The sequence below is a fragment of the Aythya ferina genome (assembly GCF_964211825.1).
Source record: "Aythya ferina genome assembly, chromosome: 3".
Taxonomy (NCBI): domain Eukaryota; kingdom Metazoa; phylum Chordata; class Aves; order Anseriformes; family Anatidae; genus Aythya; species Aythya ferina.
This window is the reverse complement of record NC_140298.1, coordinates 18,651,755-18,678,750: the sequence shown is the minus strand read 5'-3', so window position 1 is coordinate 18,678,750 and position 26,996 is coordinate 18,651,755. Positions and strand designations below refer to the sequence as shown.

Here is a 26,996-nt window from a genome sequence, read left to right as displayed (position 1 = left end):
TAATTTTGAAAGTTAAACTGTAAAATACATAAGTGTTCACAGAATTCTCTTTGTAAATAAGCTTAGATTTATTAGGCTTTGTCAGCCCTTTGCACATAGAGGAAACAGAGAGTATACTGCTCAAATGAGAAAGTCATTTTCTCGTGAAATAAATTAAGGCTCTGATCACTGCTGAAGGAGCACTTTTTTTTCGGCAACTTGTATTTACTATTTGTTTCAGTTTCACCTGATTTGTGCCATCCTCCAATGATTTATCCCAGCAGCGTCTATTTTATAGAAAACCAAAATACAGCAGGGACACTAAAAGGGCAGACACCAGAGACCAACCCAACAGTTCGGTTACATGCACCACAGCATCCAGCAGCACCCAAACCCAGCTATGCCCACCGGGGCCATGCATTCACATGTGGAAAACACCTCAATTTAAGTGCTGTTTCTGTTTCCATTGTGTGCATGTAAGCACACCCTTTTCCTTGAGCACCCACTAGGCCTGAGGGTGGCTCTTAAGTGTAAATGGAGAAAGCCTCCTCTCAGGTTGCCGTTTGAAGTGTCCTTCTGGAGCATCACTGAAGACAAGCAGAAAACAGAAGCTACAGTTAAGCTGGTCTCATGTGGTTGTTGCAACACAGCTTTTGTGTTGCACAGGCCGCAGTGTGAGAAGGTATCACTGGGTGGCCAACTGGAAAGGACCATAAGGAAAAGCTTTTCCATCATGAATATAAGACCTAGAGATCAAAGTTCACCACATGCAGGAGCAATGAAGTGGTGGCACTCTTCTGATTACCTAAACCATGGGCATATACATATATATTATTTTCCTGACCAAGAGTTTAACACTTACAGCAGCCCTGCACCTCCTTCCTGGTTTTCACTTTACCTTGTTCTGCAGGCTACGCAGCTTGTGTGAGCACTCCCTAATTCACTCCAGGTCAAATATCCCAGCTGAAACCACGGTTTCCAGCTGTATAAACTAAGCTGGCTAATTTACCCTTAAAACAACTTAAGGAGTCAGAAGCAGTAACCTCTGAGAAGGAGGGCAGTAATTTCTTAAAAACCCAGGGAAGTGGTCACTGCACCGAGCCTGTCTGAATTTAAGAAGAGATTGGACTGTGAACTTAGGCACATGGTCTGAACTTTTGGGTAGACCTGTACGGTGTCAAGAGTTGGACTTGATGATCCTTAAGGGTCCCTTCCAACTCAGGATATTCTATGATTCTATGATTCTTCTATAGGGACATCTCAGTCCTGAAGAGGGTAAGCTCTCTTTGGGCATAAAGGTGAAAGATCTGCAAATCCGTTGAGTGATTCACTCCCCGAGTGAAAGTCAGATTCATTTTCCTGCAAGATATCTCCAACCCTGAGCTCAAATGGAAGTCAGACTTTACCAGTCCTGACCCTACTGAAGTCAAAGACAGTTTTGTCATTGACTTCAACAAAACTAGGATTCACCCTAGGGTAAGGGGCATTGTGTTTTTCAGCAGCCACCCATGTGGAAATTTTGCTTAGATGACTGACTGCCTGGAAGGTAGCATTGCTAGGCCACAACATACCAGAAATGTTTGTGTTAACCCACATATGCCAGCATTTGAAACTGCAGAGATCTGAGCACACCCTTGTCCTCTAGAAAGAGCGTGTTCCTATACCCTTGGCTTCTTTACTCCACCTGAAGCTGGTTATGCACCTGATGTACCTAGCCTGTTGTTCAGCTGTGCTACTCGGTCTGACTGTTTATCAGGAAACATCAGAGAGGTTTTATGTTCACACATTGTAAATAATATGACAGACCTTGAAAATATAATGTCTTTTTATAGCTACTGTATGCATTGTGAACTTGATAGAAAACAACTCCTGAAAATAGAGTTGAAAATAGGTTACTACATTCATGTTTCATGTTCACTCACATTCCAATAAAAAAAAAAAAAAAATCCATTCGATGTATGTTCAGAGCAGAGGGAAATGGATAAAAATATAGGAAGCAGGAAGCTAAAGAATTCAAAACATGCCTAAGAAATTCCTCAAGTCATCTCAGGGATTCATCTGGTACTTAGAACCCAGGCTGAACACTCTAGTGAGCTCAAATGCACTAAAATACATATGCAGAGGTATTCCAAAAATGCATCTCTGAACTGTGAGTCTGAACCACAGTTCTTGCTATTACAGAAATGCGACAAAACTCCTTGGCAATATTGATTGCTTGTGCATTGGCTTTTCAGTATAAGAAGGCCAACACTTTGCAACAAATGCATATAAATTTATACGTATGCAGATTTGGCATTCTATTAAAACTGCCAGGCAAAGCATGCTGCACAAAGTTAAAAACAACTCTGCAATACAGTTAAGCTTGTGCTCAGCTGAGCTGTTTTAACCTGTTCTAATTAGGGAAGGCATCACACAAACCCATCAAATCAGAGATGGAAGTAAAGCATCAGAAAACGTGGAAAGGATGTACATAGGAGGAAAAGTACAGAGAGAGAAAATTTCAGCCTTTGCATCTTTGACTTCTTTCCAGTTCAGAAGCCTCCACAGAAGCTCTCACAAGGTGGGTTTCTTCTTTCTGTTTCTTCGGTCTAGAAATTAAAGCAGGTAGCTATTGACAGGTGGAAGGGTGCCTGACAAGATTTTCACCATTCCTGTTCTCCTATCTGCAATGGGATGCTTAACAGTACTTCTGTGCTTCCACTTACAGGCCAAGCTGCAACAAAGTAGTTCAGCCATCTAAAAAAATAAATTTATCGTAGCAGCTAGAAGTGAAGAGCCCTCTCCTTATAAGATGTAGTAGGTGCTAAATTTTATGGTTCTGAAGTGAGCCGAAAAAGAATTTGGGAATAGAAAATAAATCAGCCTCCTTCACTGCATCTGGCCGCAGACACCGATCTGAAAGGCAGGATTTATGACCATGGCTGTCCCTGTGCAATCTGCGCAAAAAGGACAAACTTTCCACAGTTATGCACAGTCCAGTCATGCCCAGTGGAACCATCATTGGCACCAACTATACCAACACCAGCATCATCCATCAATGGATCTCAGAGAGCGAGTTCCCAGAGGATGAAGGAATGGGGAATGACTTAATGCGTTTCCAAATGGCAAAGTGTTATTTTCATTTTACAGATGGGAAGCTGAGGGTAAAGGAACCTGAGTGACTTTGGCCCACACAACAAGGCCAAAAGCAACCTCAAATTTCCTGAACACCGTTCCTGGAGCACAGGAAGGGCCACTTGGCCTCTTCACTTTCCTTACCCCCACTAAGAGTTTTTCCACCACTACGCAAATCAAGGAAGATACTCTCTTATGTCCCTATCCCCACTTAGAAACTGCCTCTTTCTGAGGTATATTTTATTTCCAGCCTCCCTCTTTCACTGCCAAAGAGCTTTCTACCTCAGTACTAGAGCCTTGCAGAGCAACTGCAAAACCCTGCAGTACAGCAGAGCAGAGGTTATATGGCCAAGACAACTGCTATTTTCATCAATTCTTCAGCAAACCAGCTGATCGTAAAAGCTATTCTTGACTAGCCTGCCTTTGTAACACCAGTCGCCAGGAGAACACAGCACATACTATTGGCTGTGGCCCTCACTAAAAATACACTGCATTCTTGCACAACAACAAAAGCTCCCAGTAGGGCCAATGGACAGCAGACTAAAAACAGTAACCAAAGGCTTTAAATTGCACAAATTACAAAGGTAGAAGAACTGAAAGCAGCATGCCACTAAAAGCCATCTGCCATCTTGGCCCGCCCATGTGTCCCTTCTCCCCAGCAGTGTTTTATATTAGTAATGATGTCTCTGTATTATGTATGACAGAGTCTCTGCTGCTTTGAGCAAGCAATAATATAGATGCTCCTTCAGTCCAGTACTTTGCATATACACACTAGCTGGGGAAGCAGAAGATCTGCTTCCCAGTCTCTCTCTCTGGACGTAGCTCAATTGGAAGGCAATATCCACATGCATTTATTCTCCAATACATGTACATGTTGTATTACCAGGACTCCCATGCATATTAATAATACACAAAAATACATAGACATAAGCATGGATTCAGCCATGATGTGGATTAGATGATACAAGAATGGACAATGGAGAATTACAAGAAGAAAATCAGCAAATGGTTATTCTGATTCAGGGCCTGTTCCCAGCATATAAAAAACGTTGGTGTTTTGTGTCATGTTACTGTGTTTTTAAGTTACTTTATCAGTAGGTTAATGATTTTACCTGTCACTGAAGTTGTCACTTACATGGGTCTTTGAAGTGAAGTATCAGAGGATTTTTGAAGGAAGATGAAGCCAGATGTTGGTTCATCAAGACTGGGGTACAGCAGTTCTGCACAGAGAAATAGCTGAGATAGCTCCTAGCGATCAGGCTCAGGTACTAAAATAAATAAATAAATAAATAAAAATAATGAGAATTTCTTAGCCCAGGAAAGCCAACATTGCACTTTCACTACTTGAGCTAACAGGCTAACTCAGGTGTCTTCACTCAGCCCTGCCAGTAACACCCAAGCAAATAGCCTGTACTGAAAAAAAAGAGAATAGCAGAGACCAGTCAGAAGATGAAGAAAAAGGTGAAACCAGAGCATGTGAGCTTGTATCAGAAGACCTTATTATGAGTCAGAGAAAAGAGCTTAACAGGAGCTGGTTCAAGTGAAACAACTGCTTTCGCAACTGACCCCAGAAAACACTGCAGGGAAATGAAGTGGGTTATTGGAAAGTTGGTGGAAAAGTTTATTTGCTAATTATACCAGCTTGTTTATTGAAAGCATTTTGCAAACTACTCTATGCAACCCACTTTCAGCAGATGCACATTGAAAGTATGTGAGCACAAAACAGTTCAGTGAGGGTTCAGTGGGCGTTCTCCCAATTTACAGCGTTTGCATCACTCGGTTACTACACGAGTGCTGACCTCTGCCTCTCTGCTCATAGAGACCTCCCCCTGCTCCACGTACATCCTCAGCTCTCTCGGGGGGCACACGCAGAGACCCTGGCAGGCATCTGGGTAACTGGGAGGTTACATAAGGAAAGCCCCCTCACCACAGTTCAGCCCCCCCTCAGCAGACAACTCGAAGACACGGGATATAAGGGGAGATACCCAGGGTGAAGGCAGGGAGGATCTAAGAGGTCCATAGCTCACACAAGAGGTGAAAAGATATAAAACCAAGGGAAGGAGGAGACATGAAAATTGTACATAGATAAAGACAGAGGGTAAAGAACCATGAGGGAAGGAAAAGAGAAAACAAAAACCTGACAGGTCAGTCAGAGGTAATTGTGGATAGTCAGCAGGGTAGGGAAGAACAAAGTCTGCAAATAAGGGGGAAGAGATGATAGCTTGAGGCAGCTGAGTCTATGAGGAACAGGAAAATGGGATCTGCCATCCAGGTTCAGAAAGGCAACAGCAAAGGACATGCAGTAAATGTATTTTTCTTTCTCCCTGTTAGAGCATTTATCACTGTTAGAGCAGACAGATGATAGCACATGTGAATCATTCCACAGCTGAGGTGGGGATCCCAGGCCAGCACAATCTGTATCTCAGCACAGGATGTTATATTAGCAGAGATTCTGATTTCCAGAGGTCCTGAGCTCCTAATCTGAAGCCTCACAGCTATCAAAGGCAGCTGCTTTCCCCCAAAAAGCTGTTCTGCAACACTGCACCTGAGAGTTATTTTGCTGGTCTTTTCCTCCTGATGTTGACAAATCAGGCCACAGCTCAGAGCACTGCAGGACAAGACCAGCCACTTGGCTAAAGGCTAAAAAAGTGTGGGAATAAGGAGAGGTGGATCTGTTCTTGGAGGGAACACATTTCAGGTATGCTCCCAGGCAAGCTGCTCAACTGCGTGATGCTTCATACATAAGAGATGAGAACATCTAATTCTGTAATTCCCAGGAATATTGGCCTGGGTGCACAACGTTCACTGAGATGCTCTGAGGAAAGGTCTAATTTTAAGTCCAGAGAGTTGACATTTACTTGATTTTTCCCAATCTGCTGTTTCTTAGAACTCCAAATCTAAAGGGATGGGATGGTTTAGGCAACTGGCGATATCACTGTCATAATAGCTACATCATGGCACAGGCAGCCCCAGCTCATAAGGCGGTAGGAAGCACACGAGTTGGTAATATAAAAAAGGACTGGCAGCACAATGCAGTGCGTGGATGCCAGATTCATTGCTCACTGAAAGCTGCATTTTCAAATCCAGCATTTGCCTCATGTCTGCGTTTAAGCTGTTAAAAGAAAAAAAAAAATACTAGAAAAGAATTGTAGCTCTGAGACTGTGTGTTGCTCTTGATTCTTTCAACACAAGGAAGAAAGTGGGGTTTCTGCACTGAAATACCAGTGAAGTCTGACTGAAGTGAGCTTTCTGTTGGCATTCTAGCTGCTCCTGTCTTTGTGAAAGCTATCAGGCAAGGGTTTTTTTCTTTTCTTTGTGAGAGATTTAATGAAGCTGCAGACATCCATTTTAGCCAAAGTGATTTCATCTCTTTTTCCTCAAAGGCTGCCCAGTCGAAGAGTTATCATCAGACTTTTTCTCCTTCTCATTGCAATCACTGTCACTGGTTTGTACCAACCTTCTGTTCGCTTCTTCCAGCCCTTCCCCAGACCTGCAATCATCAAACAGTTCAGATATTGACCAGAAAAAAAAAATAGCACAACTGAAAAATACTAGAGAAAATGAAAACTCAAGCTACTCTTCAGGGATCTGTACACACTCTGCATCACATTGAAGATGTTTAAGAGAGAACCTACAAGCTACTTCCCTGTGTCTGGGGACACAAAGATTCAGATTCGTGTCTTGGCCTCATTTTGCACCAGGATAGCACAACTACAGGACAGAAAAAGAATTGCAAACAGGTCTGATTACAGGACCGAGAGCCAGGAAAGCATGAGTATCAACATTGTCATCAGATTTTCCTGTGTAAATCTGCTAATTTGAATGCCCCTTCATTCTTTGTCTGTATGAAGACAGGCAGAGTTGTCTACTCTTAAATAAGTCTCAGAGTTACTGGCAGAGAAATCTTAAGGCCAACAAAGTGCAAATGTGATGCTTGAGCACTTGTCAGGAGCTCAATACGTAAGTACTGAGATTACAGAGAGGAATTGCAGGCAAAAGGGGGCCTGTCCTCAATCTATGAAGATGTTTCATGGAGGCCTCAGCAAGTTCAAACTTGATCTTGTAGGCAGGGAAGTCCTCCTACCAGCTGGAGATTTATTTTCTTACTTCTATCGCTGCACCAAAGCCAGAAGCATTTCCTTTCTGCCACTTGGGTTTGCAAAAACGTTCACGGAAAACTCTTCACTCAACAACCAAAACTTTTTTTCCTGGCCCAGAGACACATAAGAAATGTTGAGTGAAAGAGTACAGAGAAACAGAAATCTTTCACTTCTTTATGTAGAGTTTTATTAGTTACCAGAAAAGTTAAGTGAGGCTTAACTGCCTGTTGGACAAGATACTCTTACTCTGTAAGTTTCATGGGCTGTGACATTGCAGGCTGTGAAAACTTAATTTGAGACTGAAAATTTCCAGAACAAAACAAAAAAGAAGCTTCTGCAAAGCTTGTCATCTACCTTATTCATCTTGTCCAAGACAGGACTATCTTTTCTGTATGTCCAAGACTGTCCCACCAGATGTTAATTTTTCCAGATTTTTTTTTGCTCAGTGAAGAATGTCTTAATTAGCAATCATATTAAGTAAAAATTAGGGGGAATCTACAGAAATTAATCATAGCATAAAATATTCAGGATGACTAATCACGTTTTTAAGGATATGTTACAAAGTAACTTTGCCTGGTGTAAGGTACGGCTACAAGTAGATATTTAAACAATTTAAAAACATGGATCATGAATCCACCAGGCTCAGAAACTTGTTTTACTTGAGTCAGTTGCACTGCCAAAAGATGTGCCTTCAAGATTCAGAATGATCAGGTCCTGCCCATATGCAAGAGGATCACCCAGCTGCAATTTCCTTAAAATCCCTAAGTGAAGAGGGAAGATAAAGATGACAATGCTGAAAATTGTGCACAGCTGACTTAAATCCTACTAGCATTTGCTTAGAAGTGAAAATAACTGTAGAAGCCAATTTGAAATGAATGGAGAGTTTGTTTCAAAAATTTATTTTTCATCATGTGACATTAAATTTGCAAAGTGCAAAATACTAGTTGGGAGGAAAAATACTCTTTGCTCATCTGGAGAGAGATCCATCTTACATCAGGGCAATGTAAACAAATACAGAAAATGTAACAGTGCAGATCTCTTGTTTATTTAAATGAGCTGTATTCCAAGCCACAATCATTTATCTAAGAGATAGTTCATAATTCTGTAAAGACAGCCTACAGAAGCGCCAGAAATAAACTCCAAAACAAGATATAGTCATCAGCTAATGGAAATATGCTTGCTAAAAGCAAAAGTCTGTTTTCTCCAGCAGCGTCAGAAAAAGACACAAGCATTAAAGTACAGAACAATATTCAACGTGATGAAAAACGTAAGCAAAAAAATCAAGAGACTATGTTCTAGCCTGAGATGAAGTGTTTAGATAACAGACAAAACAGCTCTTTGTGATGCATGTAATTGCTCCTGAAAAGCACAAGCAGAATGTGAGGTTACGAAATTCCCCCAGAAATATAGAAAGGCTAGCAGGAGACTTTGCTGAGCGTAATAAAGTACTTGCAGTAATCGCTACTCTTAAAGCATAGTTGTCCAGAAACAGTCTAAAACATTCACAGTTTATTGGGGAAAATCTCTCATTTTCTAGGCCTTTAGAGGACCCACTATAGCTGCTGCATCAGCCAAGCTCATGTAAAATAATTAAAGGAGCTTGAGAAGCGAAAGGTGAGTTGAAGAGAATTTAGAACAAATCAATAAATGAACAGTAACCTGTCACTGGGATTAGACGTTACATGTCCAAGGGCTCTAGAACAAAGATATTCCTGAGTTATTGATGGAGGCCTGTAATCAAGTCCCAACTTCTACCTCAGTATCTTGAGGAAGAAAAGGTAAAAAATTAGACCTTTCTCCCCCCCTCCAAGAGCTCCATAAAAAACTCAGGGAACTACAGATCAGTAAACCTGACCTCTGCAGTAGATAAGTTGCTATAAACAGCAATAATGAATAAAATCAGTAGAAACATATAAATAAGATATGCTGGGGAAGGATCCAATAGTTTCTGTTAAAGAAGTTACACAGATTTAATGAAATCTTCAATGAGCATGACCAATGGGGGAAAGCAGGACAAGTGAGGTGACGAAGCTTTCTGATGAAGCAGCACCGCTCAGAACAGTCAAAACTGGAGATAGCTGTGAGGAGCTGCAGAAGGATGTCATGAACTCAGGTGAAATTCCATAGTGGTAAATGCCAACTATTGCACGTGGGGGAGAAAAAAAAATAGTTATAGGTACACAGTGCTCAGCACCACTGAGAAGAGAAATCTTAGAGTCACTTGGAATAATTAGAAAAGGTCACCTCAGTGTTCAGCTGCTGTCAGAAATGCCCAGATGGGTTTTTAGAAACTGCTAGGAAAAAAGTTGAGAGAACGACAGAATGAAAAAACAAACACACACACAGCTATGTTACCAGATAAATTGAAAATGCACCAGGATGTTGAATACTTCTAGTCTGTCTTTTAGAGCACAGAACACATAGAAATGTTATAAGGAAGCATGGAAAGCCTGACCATAGGCACAGAAAAGTTTTTCTTTCAGTGAGGAACCAGACTGTAACTCATCATACTGGGGAGAGGAAAAAAAAAAAAAAAAAAGCATGAACAGTATTAAGAAGGTGAGCGGGGAATTAATGCATTACACCATTATACACAGAGCTGGAGGCACTCAGTGAAATTATCAGGTAGCAAAACGTAGAGAAAAAATAAAATTCTTCACATAACACAAATTGTGATATTTGCTATCACAGGATGTTGTGAAATCCAGAACTATAAGTGAGTTTGAAAAGGGATTAGACAAATTAACAGAGAGGTATTGCCAGGTACTATTAAATACAAAGCAGCCCCTGGTTTAAGACACTTCTAGAGTCCTAATTGCTGAAAGCTTAGAGGGGAAATCTTCAGGGTGCTTCTCTGGGATTTCAGAAGGTGATGCTGTTATTGCCTTGTACTGTGGCTGTTCCCCAAAGGTCACAAGTAGATGCTGGCTATCTATTATGCTGAGCATGTGCTCACATAAGAAACAGACATTCTCTGCCCTCAAGAATACCTGCTTTGCCTGAAAACCAAAGCTCTAAAAGCCAGGAAACTCAGCCCTGACTTGCTGCTGAATGGGGGTAAAGCCTAAAATTGGATTTATATGTAATTTGTACCCCAAATTTCTCCATTTACACTGAGGGAGTTGCAATAGTTGAACACAAACTAAATAATTTGGAAGGTTAAAATGAGCAGAGACCAAAAAGGGGGAAGTGGCTTGTATTTTGACAACATGTTTTAAGGTCTGCCTTTGAAATAAAGCACGGCTCATTGGAAACTCCCCATGCCTGCTAAAACAGCCTAACATCATTAGCCTTAACACTAAATGACGACTTTAGTCACACTATTATAAACATGCTCCTCTGTGGGCCAGGGACAGGTTAAACTGTACTGCTGCATTACACGTGGCAATACTTTTCAGAGTGATTGCTCATTGTCAGTGACCAGAAATGGTGAGACTGGATAAAGAATACCAAGATCTTGCAAAGGAAACAATTCCCCTGAGTACGCAGATGTATTTAACTTGGACTTACTTTAACAAATAAAAGAAAAGGAGGTCAATTCTTGATTGATCATTGTTAGTTGCAATAAAATCCGAAGCAGCAAGTTTGCAGTTCAACAGTGTGAGTGAAGAAATGGGTTCAGGTCAGAAGTGGTTGATGCTGAGCAACCTGTGCTTTATAGCTATCACAGGTGGGGTGAGGCTAGCAGGGACCTCTGGAGGCTGGCGCAGGGGCACCCAGAGCAGGCTGCCCAGAGCCGTGTCCAGGTGGATGAGGTGAATGTTGAACATCTCCAAGGAGGAGGCTCCACAGCCTCTGGGCAGCCAGTGCCAGTGCTTCCATCACCGCACAGCACAGGAGGGCTGCCTGGTGCTGAGGGCAGCTCCTGTGCTCTGCCTTGTGCCAGTGGCTCTTGTCCTGGTGCTGGGCACCACTGAAAAGAACCTGCCTCCAATCTCTTTGCACCCTCCCTGCAGGCAGATATAGACAGAAATAGATATACTTTAAGATTCACCCCCCAGGCCTTCTCTTCTCTAGGCTAAACAGTCCCAGCTCTCAGCTTCTCTTCATAGGATAGGTGCTCTAGTCCCTTGATCATCCTGATTGCTCTCCATTGGACTTTTCCCAGTAGCTCCATGTCCCTCTTGTACTGGGGAGCCCAGAACTGGACACAGTACTCCAGGTGCAGCCACACCAACACTGAGCGGAGGGGAAGGATCACCTCTCTTGACCTGCTGGTGATATTTTGCCTAATGTAGCCAGGAACGTCATCAGCCTTCTTAGCAGCAAGGGCATGTTGCTGGCTCATGTTCCACTTGGCATCCACCAGGATCTCCAGGTCCTTTTCTGCCAAGCTACTTCCCAGCTGGGTGGCCCCCAGCATATACTGGTGCCCAGGGTTGTTCCTGCATTGCTCTGCACTTCTCCTTGTTGAACTTAATGAGATTTCTGTCAGCCCACCTCTCCAGCCTGTTGAGGTCCCTCTGGATGGCTGCATGGCCCCTGGTGAGTCAGCCACTCTCCCCAGTTTCATGTCATCTGCAAACCTACCCCAAAGTTACTGAGGGTGCACTCTAACAATCTGGATGATGTGGTAATGAAGATGTTAAGCAGGACTGGACCCAGCATTGACTCCTGGGTTACTTCACTCATTACTGGCCTCCAACTAGATTTAGCACTGCTGACCACTACCCCCAGGCCTAGTCATTCAGCCAGTTTTTGATCCACCTCGCTATCTGCTCATCCAGCCCACACTTCAACAGCTTTTCTATGAGGATCTTACAGGAGACAGTGTAAAGGCCTTACTGAAGGCAAGGAAGACAATATCCACTGCTCCCTGCTCATCCCTCAGGCTGAGGATTTCATTGTACAAGCTTATCAGTTTGGTCAAGCATGACTTCCTCTTGTTGAATCCATGCTACCTACTCATGATGATTTTCTTCTCCTTCCCAGGGTCTGAGGTGAGGTAGACCAGCCTGTAGTTCCCCAGGTCCTCTTCGGTCCTTCTTCAGTCCCTTTTTGAAGTTAGGGGTTGACATTTGCTTTCCTCTTTGTTATTGTGAGTGACCTTGCAATCACACCTGCCAGCTCCTCAGCAGTTGTGTGCACATCCCATCACAGCCCATGAACTTATGAATGTCCAATTCTCTCAGGTATTCCCTGAGCCAATCCTCTTCCACCAAGGGTACCAAGTGAACTGAACTGTGGTAATGCACTATGGTGGACACTATGAAACACTTCTGCTATGTGTAGGGAAGTCACGTGAAGCAAAGAGCCATCCATTCAGTGAGCAGGATCTGAGCCAGTTCCCACAGGGACACTTCTACCCACCAGTAGCTAAAATGGGACAGGCTTCATTCTGCACAGGGGTTTTTGGTTTCCCCTCATTGACTACATCTGAGTGAAGGCAATGCTGCTAAGGGTAGGAGCAGACACTTGACCCAGAGAGGTATTGGAGCCAAGCCTGAACATACCCCCAGATTGCAGGGGCACAGGCAGTAGTTAAGGTCACCACAAGTGCCTGTTTCAGTCCTCATTCACAGGGACACTTGGCACACACCAGAAGGATGCTCAGTTTTTTTAAGTTTTGTAGCCAGAACATCAGCATGTTTCAAGCAGACCACACGTGATAGAAGGAGGAATAAGCAACTTAGGAACTGATCTGAAATGAATCTAAACAGTGTGAGCTACCTAGCGACAGATGGGAAATGAAAGAAGGACCCTCCTGCTTTATGTCACATCCTCCATCACCTGTTGCCCTCCCCTATTTATCATTTCCCACACACACCATTCCCTGACTTCCTTGCTCAGTATCTGATATCACTTCTCCCTTCCTGACAGGTAAACACTCACCACCTTAGATTCCCCAGGGTGGATTCCAACTAATGACCTACAGAAAAAAGATTTCTAAGCCTGTTAGAAATGCCCTAATCTACTTTGCCCTTCCTCTATTTGACTGGTTTGCACTGCAGGGCATTACTTGTTCTATTCTCAAACTTAAAGAGCATTAAAGGCAGCAAACATAAATCATAATAAAAGACTATGGAGAAATCAAAATCTTTCCTCTTTCTCTGGATCATTGCCTTTTTCAAGAGAAACTTGAGATCATAGTAGATAAAAAACAATGCACTGAGCTAAACTATCTGAAACAGAGCACGAGTAATGAGCAGGAGGACTTGCATTGCCACGGCACCTTTAATCTCCTGTTAGGGCAAACGGTCTCATAAGAAAGAAATAAAATTTAAGAAAAGAAACAACACTACTTCCCTTCTTGCTGATGTGCCTCTGCTTCTGGAGTGGACAGTGTATGGGCCTCCCTGTTGTTTGCAACAGCACTACAGAATGGTTTGAATATGAGGTTTGAGTGGTTTGGGTACAGCATACAAGAAGCATCCATTCAGCTGGAATTGCTCTTAGCTACAATGACTGAGCCCAAACCACACCTGACATCTGTCAAAAGTGCCACAGGGTTTGTACAGCTACAGACAGCACCTTGCTGCGAGAAGAGTCCAGGGCATGCTGACAGGAGGAAGCTGTGTCCTGCAGTCCTGTTCCATGCGCTTCATGCTTCAACCCACACCCCAAAAGCCTCTGCAGCTGCACTCCCAGCACCCCTCTTTCACTCTGCTTCCTCACTTAACCCAAGCCCCACATACCAGAGACCCCTTCCCAGCTCTCTCCAAGAAGGCTGGCTGGGAGGTACCCATACACCTTTCTCACACAAAACCAGGGCATTTCAAAAATATTCATACAGAACCAATCTGGGACTGTGCACAAGATAGGCTTGAAGTACAGGCATAGGCATTGTCACATTTTTAAGATAGATTTATCTGGACAATCAGTGTAAACACCTGAAGGTTTTGGTTGGCAGTAGCATTTGGGAGGTGTATGTTGGCATTGTGGAAGCATTCAGCCAAATCACAGAGACTGCGGATACATCACAGCAGAGAACAGGCTCGGATCTCAGCTGCAGGAAGAGAGCAACTGGGGTGGGTGAGAGAACACTTCCCACTGCAAGCAGCCCTGAGTTCCCAAATGCACGGGGAGAAGCTGCCCTAAGTATTTCCACTGTAAGACTTCAAGCCTTGTATTTTTTGCACCCTCCAGGGGCACAATCCCCACTAAACTTTTTTTTTTCTTAAATAAATAATTTAAAAAGATAGTTTGGCAAAGAACATAAGGAAGATTTAGCATTATATGTCAAAACCGTGTTTCCTGTCAGAGCAGGTCTGCTGTCATTAGAGAAAAGGAACTCATTTTACAGAGAACAGCTCACAAGCCATGCCAGCGTGTGTGGTGAAGGAAGAAAAACACAAAAACAACAAGAAGAAAGAGGCCTATTTTCAAGTTCAAAACACCATACAAAAGCAAGGTCATGTTTCCAGCAGTTTTGTTGGCATTGGGTTACATCCAGTCTCGACCGTGGCACACAAGGCTTACCAGACATTAGAACGATACCTCACTTGATCTTGCGTGATAGAAAAGGCAAACCACAGAAAGCAGGTGCTAGACAGCGACGCAGCTTCCTCACAGTTATCTGGTTCACAAACAGCAAACTTTTTAGCCCTGTTATTGTTTCTCTCATTCGCCACATCCTAGCTCCAAAAGCCACTCTAGCTCTCTAAATTGTTAGCAGCTTTTATAGCCAAAGATAAGTATCCATCACTTTTAATTTTCATTGTTGCATCTGTTTTGTCGTTTAGCTGCAGCAGGTTGTATTACAATGGGACAATTAATGAGGAAACAGATACAAACATTTTTATTTCAGATAGCAGCTCACGGACAAGATCTGGACAACAGAACCAAGCCATATGATTAAGGAAAAAAAAAAAAAAAAAAAAAAATACATATGTACACACACACACAAACCTAAACCAATTGGCACTGTGTCACTATCTATGAACACCCTGGAAATACAGATATCTGTAGCAAGGAAGAAAAAGGTACATTTTTCACATCCGCCTGGTTGTTGGTGTTTTTTTTTGTTTGTTTGTTTGTTTTCACAATTAATTTGGCCCTTTTTATTTCACATAAATGTCCAGCTCAAGTGTGGCACATCAACAAATAGGGCCATTTATCTTTCAGGGAAAAGCCAAACGCTGCATTTCCATTCAGAAAAGGCAGCATATATAAAATGTACTGCTAATAACAAAGGCTTTTAGAATGAAAAATAGTAATTTCTATTGCTCTCTCTAGGAGATTTGCTCTAAACACAGCTCATCTGTAATTATATTAGAACAGAAATATTTTTTAGTGTTATCATTACCTACAAACCTAAAAGCCCCCCAGAATATTTTACGGTTTCTGCTGGACGGGGGAGACCATAAGCACTACCTGCAGAAAGCAGAAAAGCCTTTCAGATGGCACCCCCCTCCCCAGCCCCTGCTTCAAAACAATACTTCAATTTGGAAGAATTACTTTAACTTCATTAATATTAGTATTATATTCACTTAGTTGTAAAGATTTTTCTAGGAAAACAGGAATATTCATAGAAATACAGTCACATGTCACAACTATTCATCTAACAAACAAAACATTAAAAAAAGAAGAAAAAAAAAACACACAGATGAAGACTGTAATATTAGACTGAGATAAATAATCTAGCTGAGGACCTATTGGATTCTACACTTTCATGTCAATGAAACATTTGGCCTACCGATGTATTTTTGCCTACTCTGCCAGGCAGGGCTCAGGCTCTGCAGGAGAATACAGCCGTGGATCTCTGCAGGAAGAGAAGACCTTTTTTTTCCAAGTAAAATATTCCCTAACTCTGCAAGGGAGGTTGGCAGTAGATCTCAAACTCTGGCCTGTCTTTTTAATACCCCTACAATAGCTCAGTTGGATTGAGACCAGCTGTTGGTGCATTACCATTTGTAAATGCTTAAAGCAACTACTCCTTGTTTTCTTGGCAACATGTACTGTGGAAGAAAAAAAAAGCAAAAAAAAAAAAAAAATCACTTTCATTCAGACATTAAGAATTGCTGGATGCCAGCTTTGGCTTACACAAGCTATTGTTTGCACAGCTCTCTTCAACAAGTTTTCACCAAAAAAAAAAAAATCTTGTAGGGATAAATTGAGCCCCTAAAATTCTGCTTTGCACCATCCATTCAGCCTTCATTGGAAACAAGATTCCTTTTTTAACCCAACCATTTCAGGCCACAGGTCCTTCTGAGTTTCAATCTCTACAACACCCCCACAAAATCACCCAGATTGTCTTAGGAATTATAATTATAACTTCCTTACTCACTGTTTTAAAATAACAGTGATTTTTTTGCTTGCTAATATAAGCATAAGAAAGAGATCTGAGCTGTCATTACCCATGTTCTAAAATCAGAGTTTCAGTATTGAAAGCCTAGGGGAAAAAAAAAAAAAAAAAAAAAAAAAAAAAAAAAATGACATTAGGATTATGCTTTAGCATTTGAGAAATACTGCAAGAGTCAAAATACCACAAAGAGCCCCAATTTGGTTGCCACGGCAAAAAGAGCCCAGTCATAGTAGAGAACATACACCAACATTTTAATTATTACTCTTCGGATGAAAACAGCTCCAGTGACCTTTCGTTGCCTCATCCTTTCCAACCACCCCTACTAGAGCTTGGTGTACTGGAAGTGTCTAAGCACGAATGCTAGCATCTCGGTGGTTGCAGCTGCTAGTACAATAGGATTAATTTGCCATCTACCAACTCTAATGCCCTTCTGTTTCATCTTCTTTCCCCACCAGGGGCAGTGGTGACAGCATCTGTTCCACTGTTATTTTAGTGGCGCCTTTCGTGCTGTTATAGTTAAGGGTCTGTCAGCATTTCCATTACACACACACACGCACGCATTTCTTGAGGGAAGGGGCAGCTCAAATCACCCTCTGGAAAAAAAAAAAAAAAATATGTAAGAATACTTCAGGGGCTGAAAATGGTATGAGAGTCTTAGAAGCAAGCATTTGTATATTTTATTTTGTTATTTGAGAAAATAAATGAAGATAGAAGAGGTTCCAAGTAAGCTGTTTTGCATTTATTAATGGAAAATAATGATGAAAATTTTATATGGATTGTTGCATGGATTGACCTTCCAGAAAGCAACCGTGTCAAAAATAAAACAGGAAGAAAAAAAAAAAAAAAAAAAAAAAAAGGAAAGAAAGAAGGAAAGAAGGAAAGAAGGAAAGAAGGAAAGAAGGAAAGAAGGAAAGAAAGAGTTAATAGCTCCCTACCAAACACCCCCATTTGTCAGTTTTTAGGTGACTAATTTAGATGGTAGGATATTACTTTAAAACCATTCCAGACAAGATTCAATTAATGGGCCACTGATTGTGGCCGACCAACTCTAAATGCATCACAGGTGCCCCAGATCTCTAAGTTGAGAGGGATAGCGGGGTGGTGAAGGTTGTTTTTGCAGGCAGCCAGATACACCCAGAGGTCAGCAATGTCTCTGCCAGCTGAAGGGGTCTGGGAGCCTGCAGGTGGGCACTCCCAGCCCCTCTGGCAGGTGTGGGATATGAGGAGTGATGCTCGCTGCAATCTGCAGGACAGGGGCTTGTTCCCCTCTTGCTTTGCAGCCTCTGTTGTTCATGAGCATCTCTGACTCATGAGCATCACTTTCTACCCAGCAGGCAAGTGCTGGGGCAACTAGAGAACAGGTCGGTTTATCTTAGAAGTGAAAATCCTCTGGAAGAGAAACAGGTAGCAGGCTAACCAGCACAGGGCAGCTTGGCAGCCCCCACAGGCATTTTGTCCCATCAAGCTATGCCAGCCTTTCCACGTGAAGTTGCCGTGCACGTGCAGGTTTCCACCTGGTGCAAGAGAACTTTGAAGCAGCGTCATTCATCTAAAATCCCAAAACAAAACACCTCTTGCTTGGTTTTCTTCAATAGTGCAGAGAAATGTGGCTTCTACCACAAACGGAGGAAATTCCAGCTATCCAGAAATCTTTCCTTACAGAGGGAAATTCATTGACACTTGAGAGGGCCGTCACAGGCCTTTCTTAGTACCGTGGTACTCACCAGAGGACCGACATAATCTGCAATGCCAGATGTGAGCTTTCTAGGGGTAAATTCAAACTTGCCTCCATTCTGACCAGCACACTGCCATTCACAGAACTTTCTGTAAATCTTATCCTCTTAAGTGCTCTGAAATAATAGTGAGGCACTTGTCTTCTTGAAAAATGCACAAAGTAAACAAAGTAATTTGGGTTTTAAAACTCATAACACACTAGGAAAAATAAAAAATAAAAAAAGTTAAGCAATAAATTTGGAGGCAAGGCTCCAAAGCCATCCAAATTTCTTTAGCCACATTGATGGTAAAGCACAGTCCATGCACTGTGGTGGGAAACAGATTAATAACATGCTGTTTCTTTTTCAAGTTACATTATCAAATACCTAGGTGTCCTTTGTCACATCACTTAACTGCTCTGCATTTCAGTATCCTCATCTGTGAAATGGAATAGGTAATTAAACACTCATGAATGCTTTGGGACTCTTTGGCGGAAAGAATTATTATGGTGTCTTATTACTGTGAGACAACATGCAATTGTCTCAGGTCTCTGTAACAGCTGAGCCTAAACGGTAAAGGAAAAAAAAAAATCCAAAAGCTCAACTGAGATCTTCTGCCCTGTGCTCCGCAAGATGCAGCTACTACTTCGGTCTGTTTTCCATGCTGGGGAAACCTGAGGCTGATCACACTACAAAAATATTACCATGTTAGAGTACTTTCAAAAATAGGTTGGGTCAGAAATGAGGAAGAGAAAGGAGAAATGAAGAAACATATCTCCCAGAAATATGACATTAATGAACTGTCGAAATTCTTTAAAAGATGACTGAAAAGAGGAAACAGAAAAAATATATATATACAGCCTTCCCCTCACAGAAAAGAAAAAAGAAAAAAAACCACCCCAAAACCAGCAGAAAGCCACCCCCGTGGTGCAGACAATTTCCCCAAAGCCCATGGCAATGAAAAACATTTTATATTGCCCCAAAACATGCCAGCAGAGAGATCTGGGTGGCTACTGCCCACCTCGCAGCACTGCAAAAGCAAGTGCCCAATGGGTATCATTCTCCATTATCTCTCAAACCTTTGCCACCAGTGTACAGATAGAAGCGGCGGAAAAATGAAAAGTGTGTATATTGTAAGCGTTGGTTAAACAACCCCACAGTAATTCTTATTTGCTGGAGGTTTTAGAGAGCAGATGTAGGATTGGCAGGGGCTGGGAGCTGGCTATATTGTTCTAGCACATTTAGAGCCAACACGGAAAGAACACGGAAAGCTGCATTTTGGGGAGGGGGGGAGAGTGTGCATGCAGCGTGTGTGTACGTGCGTGTGTGTGTGTTTGCCTTTTGCCATCGACTCATCTAAGGTTTCTTGGATTCACACTGACACATACAGACACACACACACACACACAAAAAAAAAAAAAAAAACAACGCTGGGTTGGTTCTCTTCCAAAAGAAATATGACTTATATCAGCTGCTGCATGAGAGTCTCTCAATTGCCACTACTAAGCTGCCTATTTTGCAGTAGCAAGTGGCCATGTGCTGTAACACACTGATTGCCTGCTTTGGTGGTATCGGTTGCTAGAATAAGGGCAAACAAATGGGGAACCAAATATAAAAAGCAGCCAGCAGCACTGAAGAAGCATTACAGCTGCCAGGCAATAACTTAGATAGTTACAGCTGCCATCACCTAGTTCACGCAAGCTTTTTAATATCTTTTGGCAGCGCTTGGTGTCACAGCACAAAAGGAAAGTTGGCACTTCCTAGCATACTTTGTTTGACATAACTGTAGGCAGAACCCAGCTGATACCTTCATCAATGTGTATGTGTTTGCTCTTAAGGTACGTTTTAGCAGATCAAACATTGTTTTTCTCTTTCTGTTGCACACACCACTGCTAAATCATAGGTTGGGAACCACACCAGATAAATGGGAAAGAGCTCAGTAAGCTGGAGCACACGGCCAGTCCCAGCAGCACCTCAGATAAGGAACACACACACAAAAAAAAAAAAATCCTAAAAAAAAAAATCCTAAAAAAAAAAAAAAAAAAGAGAGAGAAAAATATAGTACGGCAGGAGGGGCTGGGGAGGGAGGTTTAAAAAAAATAAATATGCTGCTTTGCCAAAATGTTCTCCTGCCTCGCCAGTAGCAGCAGCAGCCTCAGAGCCAGGCCAGATTCTCTCCTCCATTTACCGTACTTATAAAAAACCCACAAGCACAAACACATAGACCATCACATACACATAATTAAAGCATCGACATCCCTTACTGTGATTTACAATCCACACCACCAGAAGTACACAGGCGCTCCCAGGATTTCATCAATGTCTCATCTGGTGCTCTTGGCAAACCCAACCTCTTCCTTAGACGCAGCGCATGCTGCACCTCATTCTCTCAGAAATGGGGACGCAGAGCTCTTCCCCTTATGTGAACTAGGGAAGACAAGCACTAAATGTGTCAGCGCCGTGTGATTTGCTGCTGTGGGACCTCATTTTGCAGGAGATTAATAAAAGACTAGCCTGCAGCATTGACTCTTGAGACTGCCTTCTATCATCATGAGCCTTCTATGCAGCCCACAGATTTGGGCTGTAATATTGTACAAGGAACTGGACAGCCCCTGCATAATGAGAGCATTTCACAGCACTTACAAGCACATACACAGAGAGAGAAGACTCTGCCCCCAGGAGCTTCCACTGGCTTCAAACAAAGCAAGCCAGTAAACCTCTACTTGAGATCGTCCTGGGGTTCTAATAATGTATTGAGATAGTTTGTTTGTAATTCATCCCATAAAACAAATGTATCCGTCTCTAGGCCTCTGGCACTTTCACAGGCATTAAAAAGCTTCAATATTGAGATGAACAGCTTTACGGGGTTTCTCAGGTGTAACACCACCAGGAAGGGCAGCAACTGAAGAGGCAGGAGGAAAAAAAAGAAGACAGCAAACATCACGATCTTCATTTAAAAAATGGGAAACTGAGGCACGTGAAGGTGACGAGATTGCTCCAAGGCAAATCTGGGGCCACGAAGTGACCGCAGATCTTCCTGGGTCCTCAGTGAGGAGAAGTGAACGCAGATCTTCAGTGCCTCAGCCCAGAGGCCAAATGGCACCACTGAGCCCCGGAGTGAAGCAGGGTCCCCTGCAGCACCACAGGGACACTAGGGAGGCGTCTGCATGTCTTCCTCACACACGGTGCCTAGAATTGACATTCCTGAGGTAGGTCAGATATCAACAAATAAATGCAAAGGCACAACAAATTCACATCAATCAGTCTGAATGATTTATTTGAAGCTGATCTAGGAGCAAACTGTTCTTCATGGCAGCACTCGGTACAAAGGGACTTAGTGAGGCCACAAATGGGTAAATTCCACATGTTGGGCCTAGGTAGAAAAGGTACCCCATGGGAAGGACAAGAAGATTTTGCTTTGGGACCCCAGGTGACACTTCTGCAGTGGCAGAAGAGGAAAGCTGATCCACAAAATGGCCATGTGTCTCCTCAGGATGGTTCAAGCTATGAATACATTTTGGAAGCTCCTAATATGCTGTATAAAGAAACAATCATTCATGTACACGCACGCAAAAGGACAGCCCCAGATTTACAGCCACCCACCAAGGTAGAACAGGTGGCTGTAATGCAGTAAAAATGTACTGCAAGGAACTTGTCATGAATTTTAAAAACAAAGACGCCTACAGACATAATAAAATTGATGTGACATTCAGTTAAAGCTAAAGCTTTCACCTATCTTAAAATGACAATGCAGGGGAATTCAAGGAAAGGGACTGTTCCCATCATCACTCATACGAGGGTGTTTCACTCGGTCTGGGTGAGCAATCTGATGGATCTCAACAGCCCAACGCACAATGGCAGGCCTTACATCTGCCATACAGGTGGGAAACCAGGACCAAAGACACCCAACAAAGTCAACCCCAGACAATCACTGTCCAAAAAAATGCTTCAAGGTCCTGGCAAAGAAAGCCAAATCCTTTCCTTCCTCTGCCACAGGATACAACGCCGTCTTTTCCTTGAGTATTTTAAACATTTCAGGGAGCTGATTCCAGCAAGAATTCCATCCAAGAATTGCTTCCTCTTTCCTTCATTACATTTTTAGTGGCAGCATACAAACTCAGAAAAACTATAAATTCAAGTCACTTTTCAATAGTACGGGAGCAATAAAACAAACTGACAGACTCCTCTGCTGGTCCCAAAAGCTAGAGACAGAGAAGAGGGAAAATCTAGAATTAAGCTTTGCAGGCAAGATAGATCCATCTCTATTAAAATGCAGATTACCAAGTTAGCTAGCCCAACAGCATTTTACCGTACCTTTTAACTGGAAATAAATAAATAAAGAAGCAAGCTCAGGTGCAGCGGGATACTGAACGGAAAGAAACAGCGATAAAGAATGAAACAAGGATAAATCGTCAATTATGATAAACTGGTTTCCTTGGTAACTATATTTATAACAGTAATGACGTTGCTATTCTTTTAGTGATGAACAGAAAGGTTCGCTACAAAGTTATATAATTCGGGCATACAACCAGCATCTGTTCCATTGGTAAAGCTGAATCCATGTCCTAATGGAAGATGGCAAACCTCAAAAGATTTGTAAATGCTTTTGAACTGCATCTAAATGTTTGTAAACTTCCTCCGAAGGCGAGGTGCACTCACAGTGCTGAATTTCTACCCCCACATCTGTGCTTGGCTGTGTGTAAGTACCTCACAATCTTTGTGCCTGGGATGATGCTCCAGCTCGGAGAGACGGTGGGCATAGGCATAGAAAAGAGAAGGATTAAAAAAAAGAAGAAAAAAAAAAAAAAAAAAAAAAAGAGAAAACTTTGGGGCTGATATCTGAGTTGTTGAGCACATAAACATGTGCCTTTTACCAAACGTACACCCACAGTTGCCATAAGTGTACGTTGCATCCTGTCTGCTTCCAAAACTGATTTTGTCTGTAAGCAGCCCCTTCTTTTTGAAAATGTGCCTGAATTTCCACAATTGACATCATAAATCAGGTTTACCGATACCCGTCTCTGCCATTTTAACTGCTTGGGAGAGTGCATTGAAACCCAGGTATAAAATGTGATCCATCCTACAAAGGATCTCCCCGTGGAGTCCCTTTAAAGAAGCAGCACTTAACTGAAGGGCAGGCACACCCCATCACCATGGGTCTCTGATCCTCAGAGCAGACCATGGCCTGGAGCCATATCTGGCTTCCTCCCAGATTTTCCCCCAGTGAACAACAGGATTTGGGGATGAGAGGGGGATGAAGCACTCTGGGTTTCATCCAGACCTGCCATCAGGATGCAGCTGGATGACACACGTAGGTCCCACAGCAAGACACATTTGTTAGTGGCAGGATTGGGCCCCATCACTTACAGTCCCTGCAGGTGCTCAGGAGGGTGACAGAGCTGCTTCAGCATCGCCTCTCCACACCCCTGTGCTCTGACATGCCCTGAGAGCAGGAGCTTATCGCATATCCAGTTGATCCCAGTCTGCCCATTTCTGCAATACCCTTAATCAGGTTCTTGGGCAAGTGGCTTTGTTACTGCCCTCCATTCACAAGGAACAGGGAAATGGAAACAGCAAAGCAAACCTCTGGCAAAACAAAGTCCATGTTCAGTTTGCATTTGAAGCAAATAATCCTCCTGATGAACTACACCACGGGCCGGGGGCTGCCTGTGTGTCTGATTGTGTGAAATACCAGCTTTCCCTGCCTGCCTGGGAAGGCTTTTCAGTTAGATGCTCAGTAGTGATTAATGGGAGTACTACAGCTAGAGCACTATAATGTTCACAGATTTTACCCTCTGCTGTGTCTTTAGGCCATTGCCCCAAAGGCTTTCATGTTCCTAAAGCTGTCATTTAAAACATTTGTGAATCAGGATGTGTGGACAATGGAAGAAGCTGGTAGAGCCAGGGAGTGCAGATGTGAAATAATTTAATCAACAGCAATTTTTCCATTTACTTCAATGGGCTTTGGATCACCCGCCTCATGAGTGGAACATGTATTGAGGAGGAAGCAACCCGAGCCAGATGAAGAGCCAAGATACCAAAGTAACAGAGTTCCACCAAACAAGAGGATCCACAGCAGCTGCAGCTTGAGATGCACGATCCAAACACAGACCTAGACTCAGCTAGCATATTGGGAAAAGGGCGTAAGAGAAAACTGAAAATAATCAAGGATTTAGATATTCAAAATACTCAGAGGACAGGGCCGCATGAGTTACTACAAAGAAAAATTTTGTAGGAGGAAATGTTACATAAAGAAATAGTACTCAAAGAGCTTTGCAGAATATGTCCAAGGACAAAATGAAGGCACGAAAAAAAGTGAAAATCTCAGAACACAGAATTTATGGCAAAAAGAAAAAAAAAAAAAATGAAAGCTTTTTATTCCCTACATGGCATAAGTCTCAGGCTATGATGCTCACTGTAACAGTTATATCACACTGTGGTGCTGAGATCATTGTGTGCAAGATGACAATGCTTGCCCTAATTGATGCCATTAAGTAATAAACTAATAATTGTACCTCAGATCATTGGCACTTCAGAAATGACCATTTCCAAGCGCAAGCAGCAGTGCGCCCCTGGCACACAGCTTGGCGCTGAAATGGTTAACGCCATATATTGTACGTCGGTAATGAAAACTAGCACTCAAGCAACGAAATTCAAAGCTCAGGCTGACACACCATCGTTAACGCAGCCCTTTGTGCTCAGCTACCACGGGAGTCTTGGAGCAGCACATGGTGTTGTACCCCACACAATATGTGCTACTACAATACCGCATTCACAACACAATGAATTGAGGTCAAGTGAGTGACCTTAAAAAGAGCTTTCTTTTAATTCTTTAAAGAAACACCCCATGATATGTTGGAGCCCATTAAACAAAGCTGCAAGAAGATACAGTAAACTTTAATTAGCAGTGAAGGCAATAACCTCACTTTATACTTCATAATTTCTCCCACCATGTTTTATTACATGGAACAGTCATTTTAGTACCTTTGTACCTAAGGCAGCATCCGTGTGGTGTGGAAAGGGATGTGTTGTTGGATATTTATTGTAATGGGGCTTCATGTGGTTGGAGGTCAAAGTGTAGGACTTTCATTTGTACATCACTGCTCTGCTATCTGCTCATGTCTCTGGGTAACCTGATGTTCAAACCTTTTGTAAGGCAATTGGTGAGGAGGTTGTTCTTATTGTTACAAGAACTTGGAGAAAGGATGCTGGGCCCTGGCTTCGGCACAAGCCTACTGCGTGACATAGGGTAGTCCGCCAAAATTTTTCTCGCAGTAATCCCAGACGCTTCCATTTCCAGGAGACTCAAGCGCTGCTCCTCCAGGCTGGTCTCAGGAAGCCTGGGAATCAGCAGCTCCTACTGGCTTCTCAGGAGCACCCAGAACCAACTTTGGAAAATCACAAATTTTCCTCCCCATGAATTACCAGCAATTTTGGAATATTGGCCTCTTACCTCTCTGCCTCTCAAAACATCCCACGTTAAGTTGGAATGGTATTTCCCTACCTCTTGGAGCAGCTCGCAGGCTGCAAGGGACACCGTTAAATTTTCTTTGTCCTTTTCATGCTAGATGTTTACCCAGTAATGGGGCAGAATATCTGAACTCCTTGGACAGACAAGGACACCATCTGCATTTTCCTGGTGGAAGACTCCAGTGCAAAGAGGTTCTGGACCAGATCCACAGCGGGGCTTGGGCAGCTATAACCCAGCCTGTGTGGAAAAGATATAATCCTCAGAACACCCAGGAGTCTTTTGGCACATCAGTCAGATGCATTGCATATTCCCCAGTTTGTACAATTTTGCTTCCGTGTGTGCTTGGAAAATGCCGTCTTTAAAGGGCTCAATCGCTCAGTGGTGATGAAGTGTTTACACCCCAGCAGGCATCCACACACCTCCATCTATCTCAGAAGAACAGCCTGGTCTTGCAGGTACTTTTGGAACGCATCTACTGAAAGAGGCTCCATACAAAAACACCATTGTTCTCTGTTCCCCATGCACCATGGCTAGAGGAGGAAGGCATGCCTAGCAGTAATGGCAGCACTTGATTTCCATCAAATGCTTCACAGTCTTTGCCACACAACCTCCCTTTCCCAAATGAGCACAGCTAACCACTGTGCTACAGAGTTGGACTATTCTTACATCCTTTTCCTGTCCCCATTAACCTTGAACCTTATGACAAAATTTGCTTCAGGAAACATGAAGAACGTCCTCTTCCATCACCCTGACCAAGACTAGCTGGTAGCTTGATGCACAATCCTGTCAGAAAAGAGATGCAGGAATTAAGGTAGGAGAAAAGGAAAGTGAAGTTGGATGTCTTGGTTGAATATGCTACCCAATAAAGTACCAGATAAAAGCACTGCTGCCTTCTTCTCCATTGGTTTTTGAGAGAAAAGGCAGACACCAAGCTTCAGGAGAGATTTTGAGGCTGGAAATCCCATGAAGAGAGAGGCAGTAATAGTGCTGATTAAAGAGTCTATACCTGGGGGGAAACACCCTACAATGGTCTTCCACCAGCCAGCTTCCAAAGTCCATGTGGGTTTCATAACAAATCTATGTACCTAACTCCACACTGCTCATTTCACTGTGGGCAACACAACACCTCTCATGTATCTGAGCCTACAGTCACAGCCCCTTACGAGGAGTTAGCTCTTAGCAGAGCTGACATATCACTGAATCCGCTCACAGGTCCACCCTGGTACAGAAGCTTGGTAACTTGCAGCCCTGGGTATCTGCTCAGACCAAAAATAACATATTTAGGACAGTATTGCAATGTGTAAGAAAAGCAGAAAGAGGTTTTAAAAAATGTGCTGTCATCACTCCAGCTGGTGCTACTTAGCAGAAATACAATA

The 26,996-nt window shown here is 42.8% G+C and overlaps 2 protein-coding genes across 9 annotated transcripts in view; both read right to left on the bottom strand.

The window, feature by feature from the left end:
• The window catches only part of LOC311434892 (uncharacterized protein), a 167,666-nt gene extending 151,713 nt beyond the window's left edge, over positions 1–15,953 (bottom strand). For 5 of the 6 annotated variants that reach the window (XM_084515378.1, XM_084515379.1, XM_084515374.1 and 2 more), the window contains exons 1-2: positions 15,829–15,953; positions 4,229–4,361 (exon numbers count right to left, since the gene is read on the bottom strand). The gene's annotated coding sequence lies outside the window, so the exon portion shown is untranslated. Of the gene's footprint in view, positions 1–4,228; positions 4,362–4,892; positions 5,019–15,828 lie in introns of those variants that run through there. The other variant, XM_084515377.1, reaches the window with a different exon arrangement.
• LOC311434893 (uncharacterized protein) overlaps positions 6,301–26,996 on the bottom strand; it is a 37,000-nt gene continuing 16,304 nt past the window's right edge. The window contains exon 4 of one of the 3 annotated variants that reach the window (XM_084515380.1): positions 6,301–6,583. In XM_084515380.1, the coding sequence (XP_084371506.1) occupies positions 6,471–6,583 (113 nt within the window). In that variant the 3' untranslated portion in view covers positions 6,301–6,470. Of the gene's footprint in view, positions 6,584–16,817; positions 17,031–25,893; positions 26,404–26,996 lie in introns of those variants that run through there. The other 2 variants (XR_014691811.1, XR_014691812.1) reach the window with 2 other exon arrangements.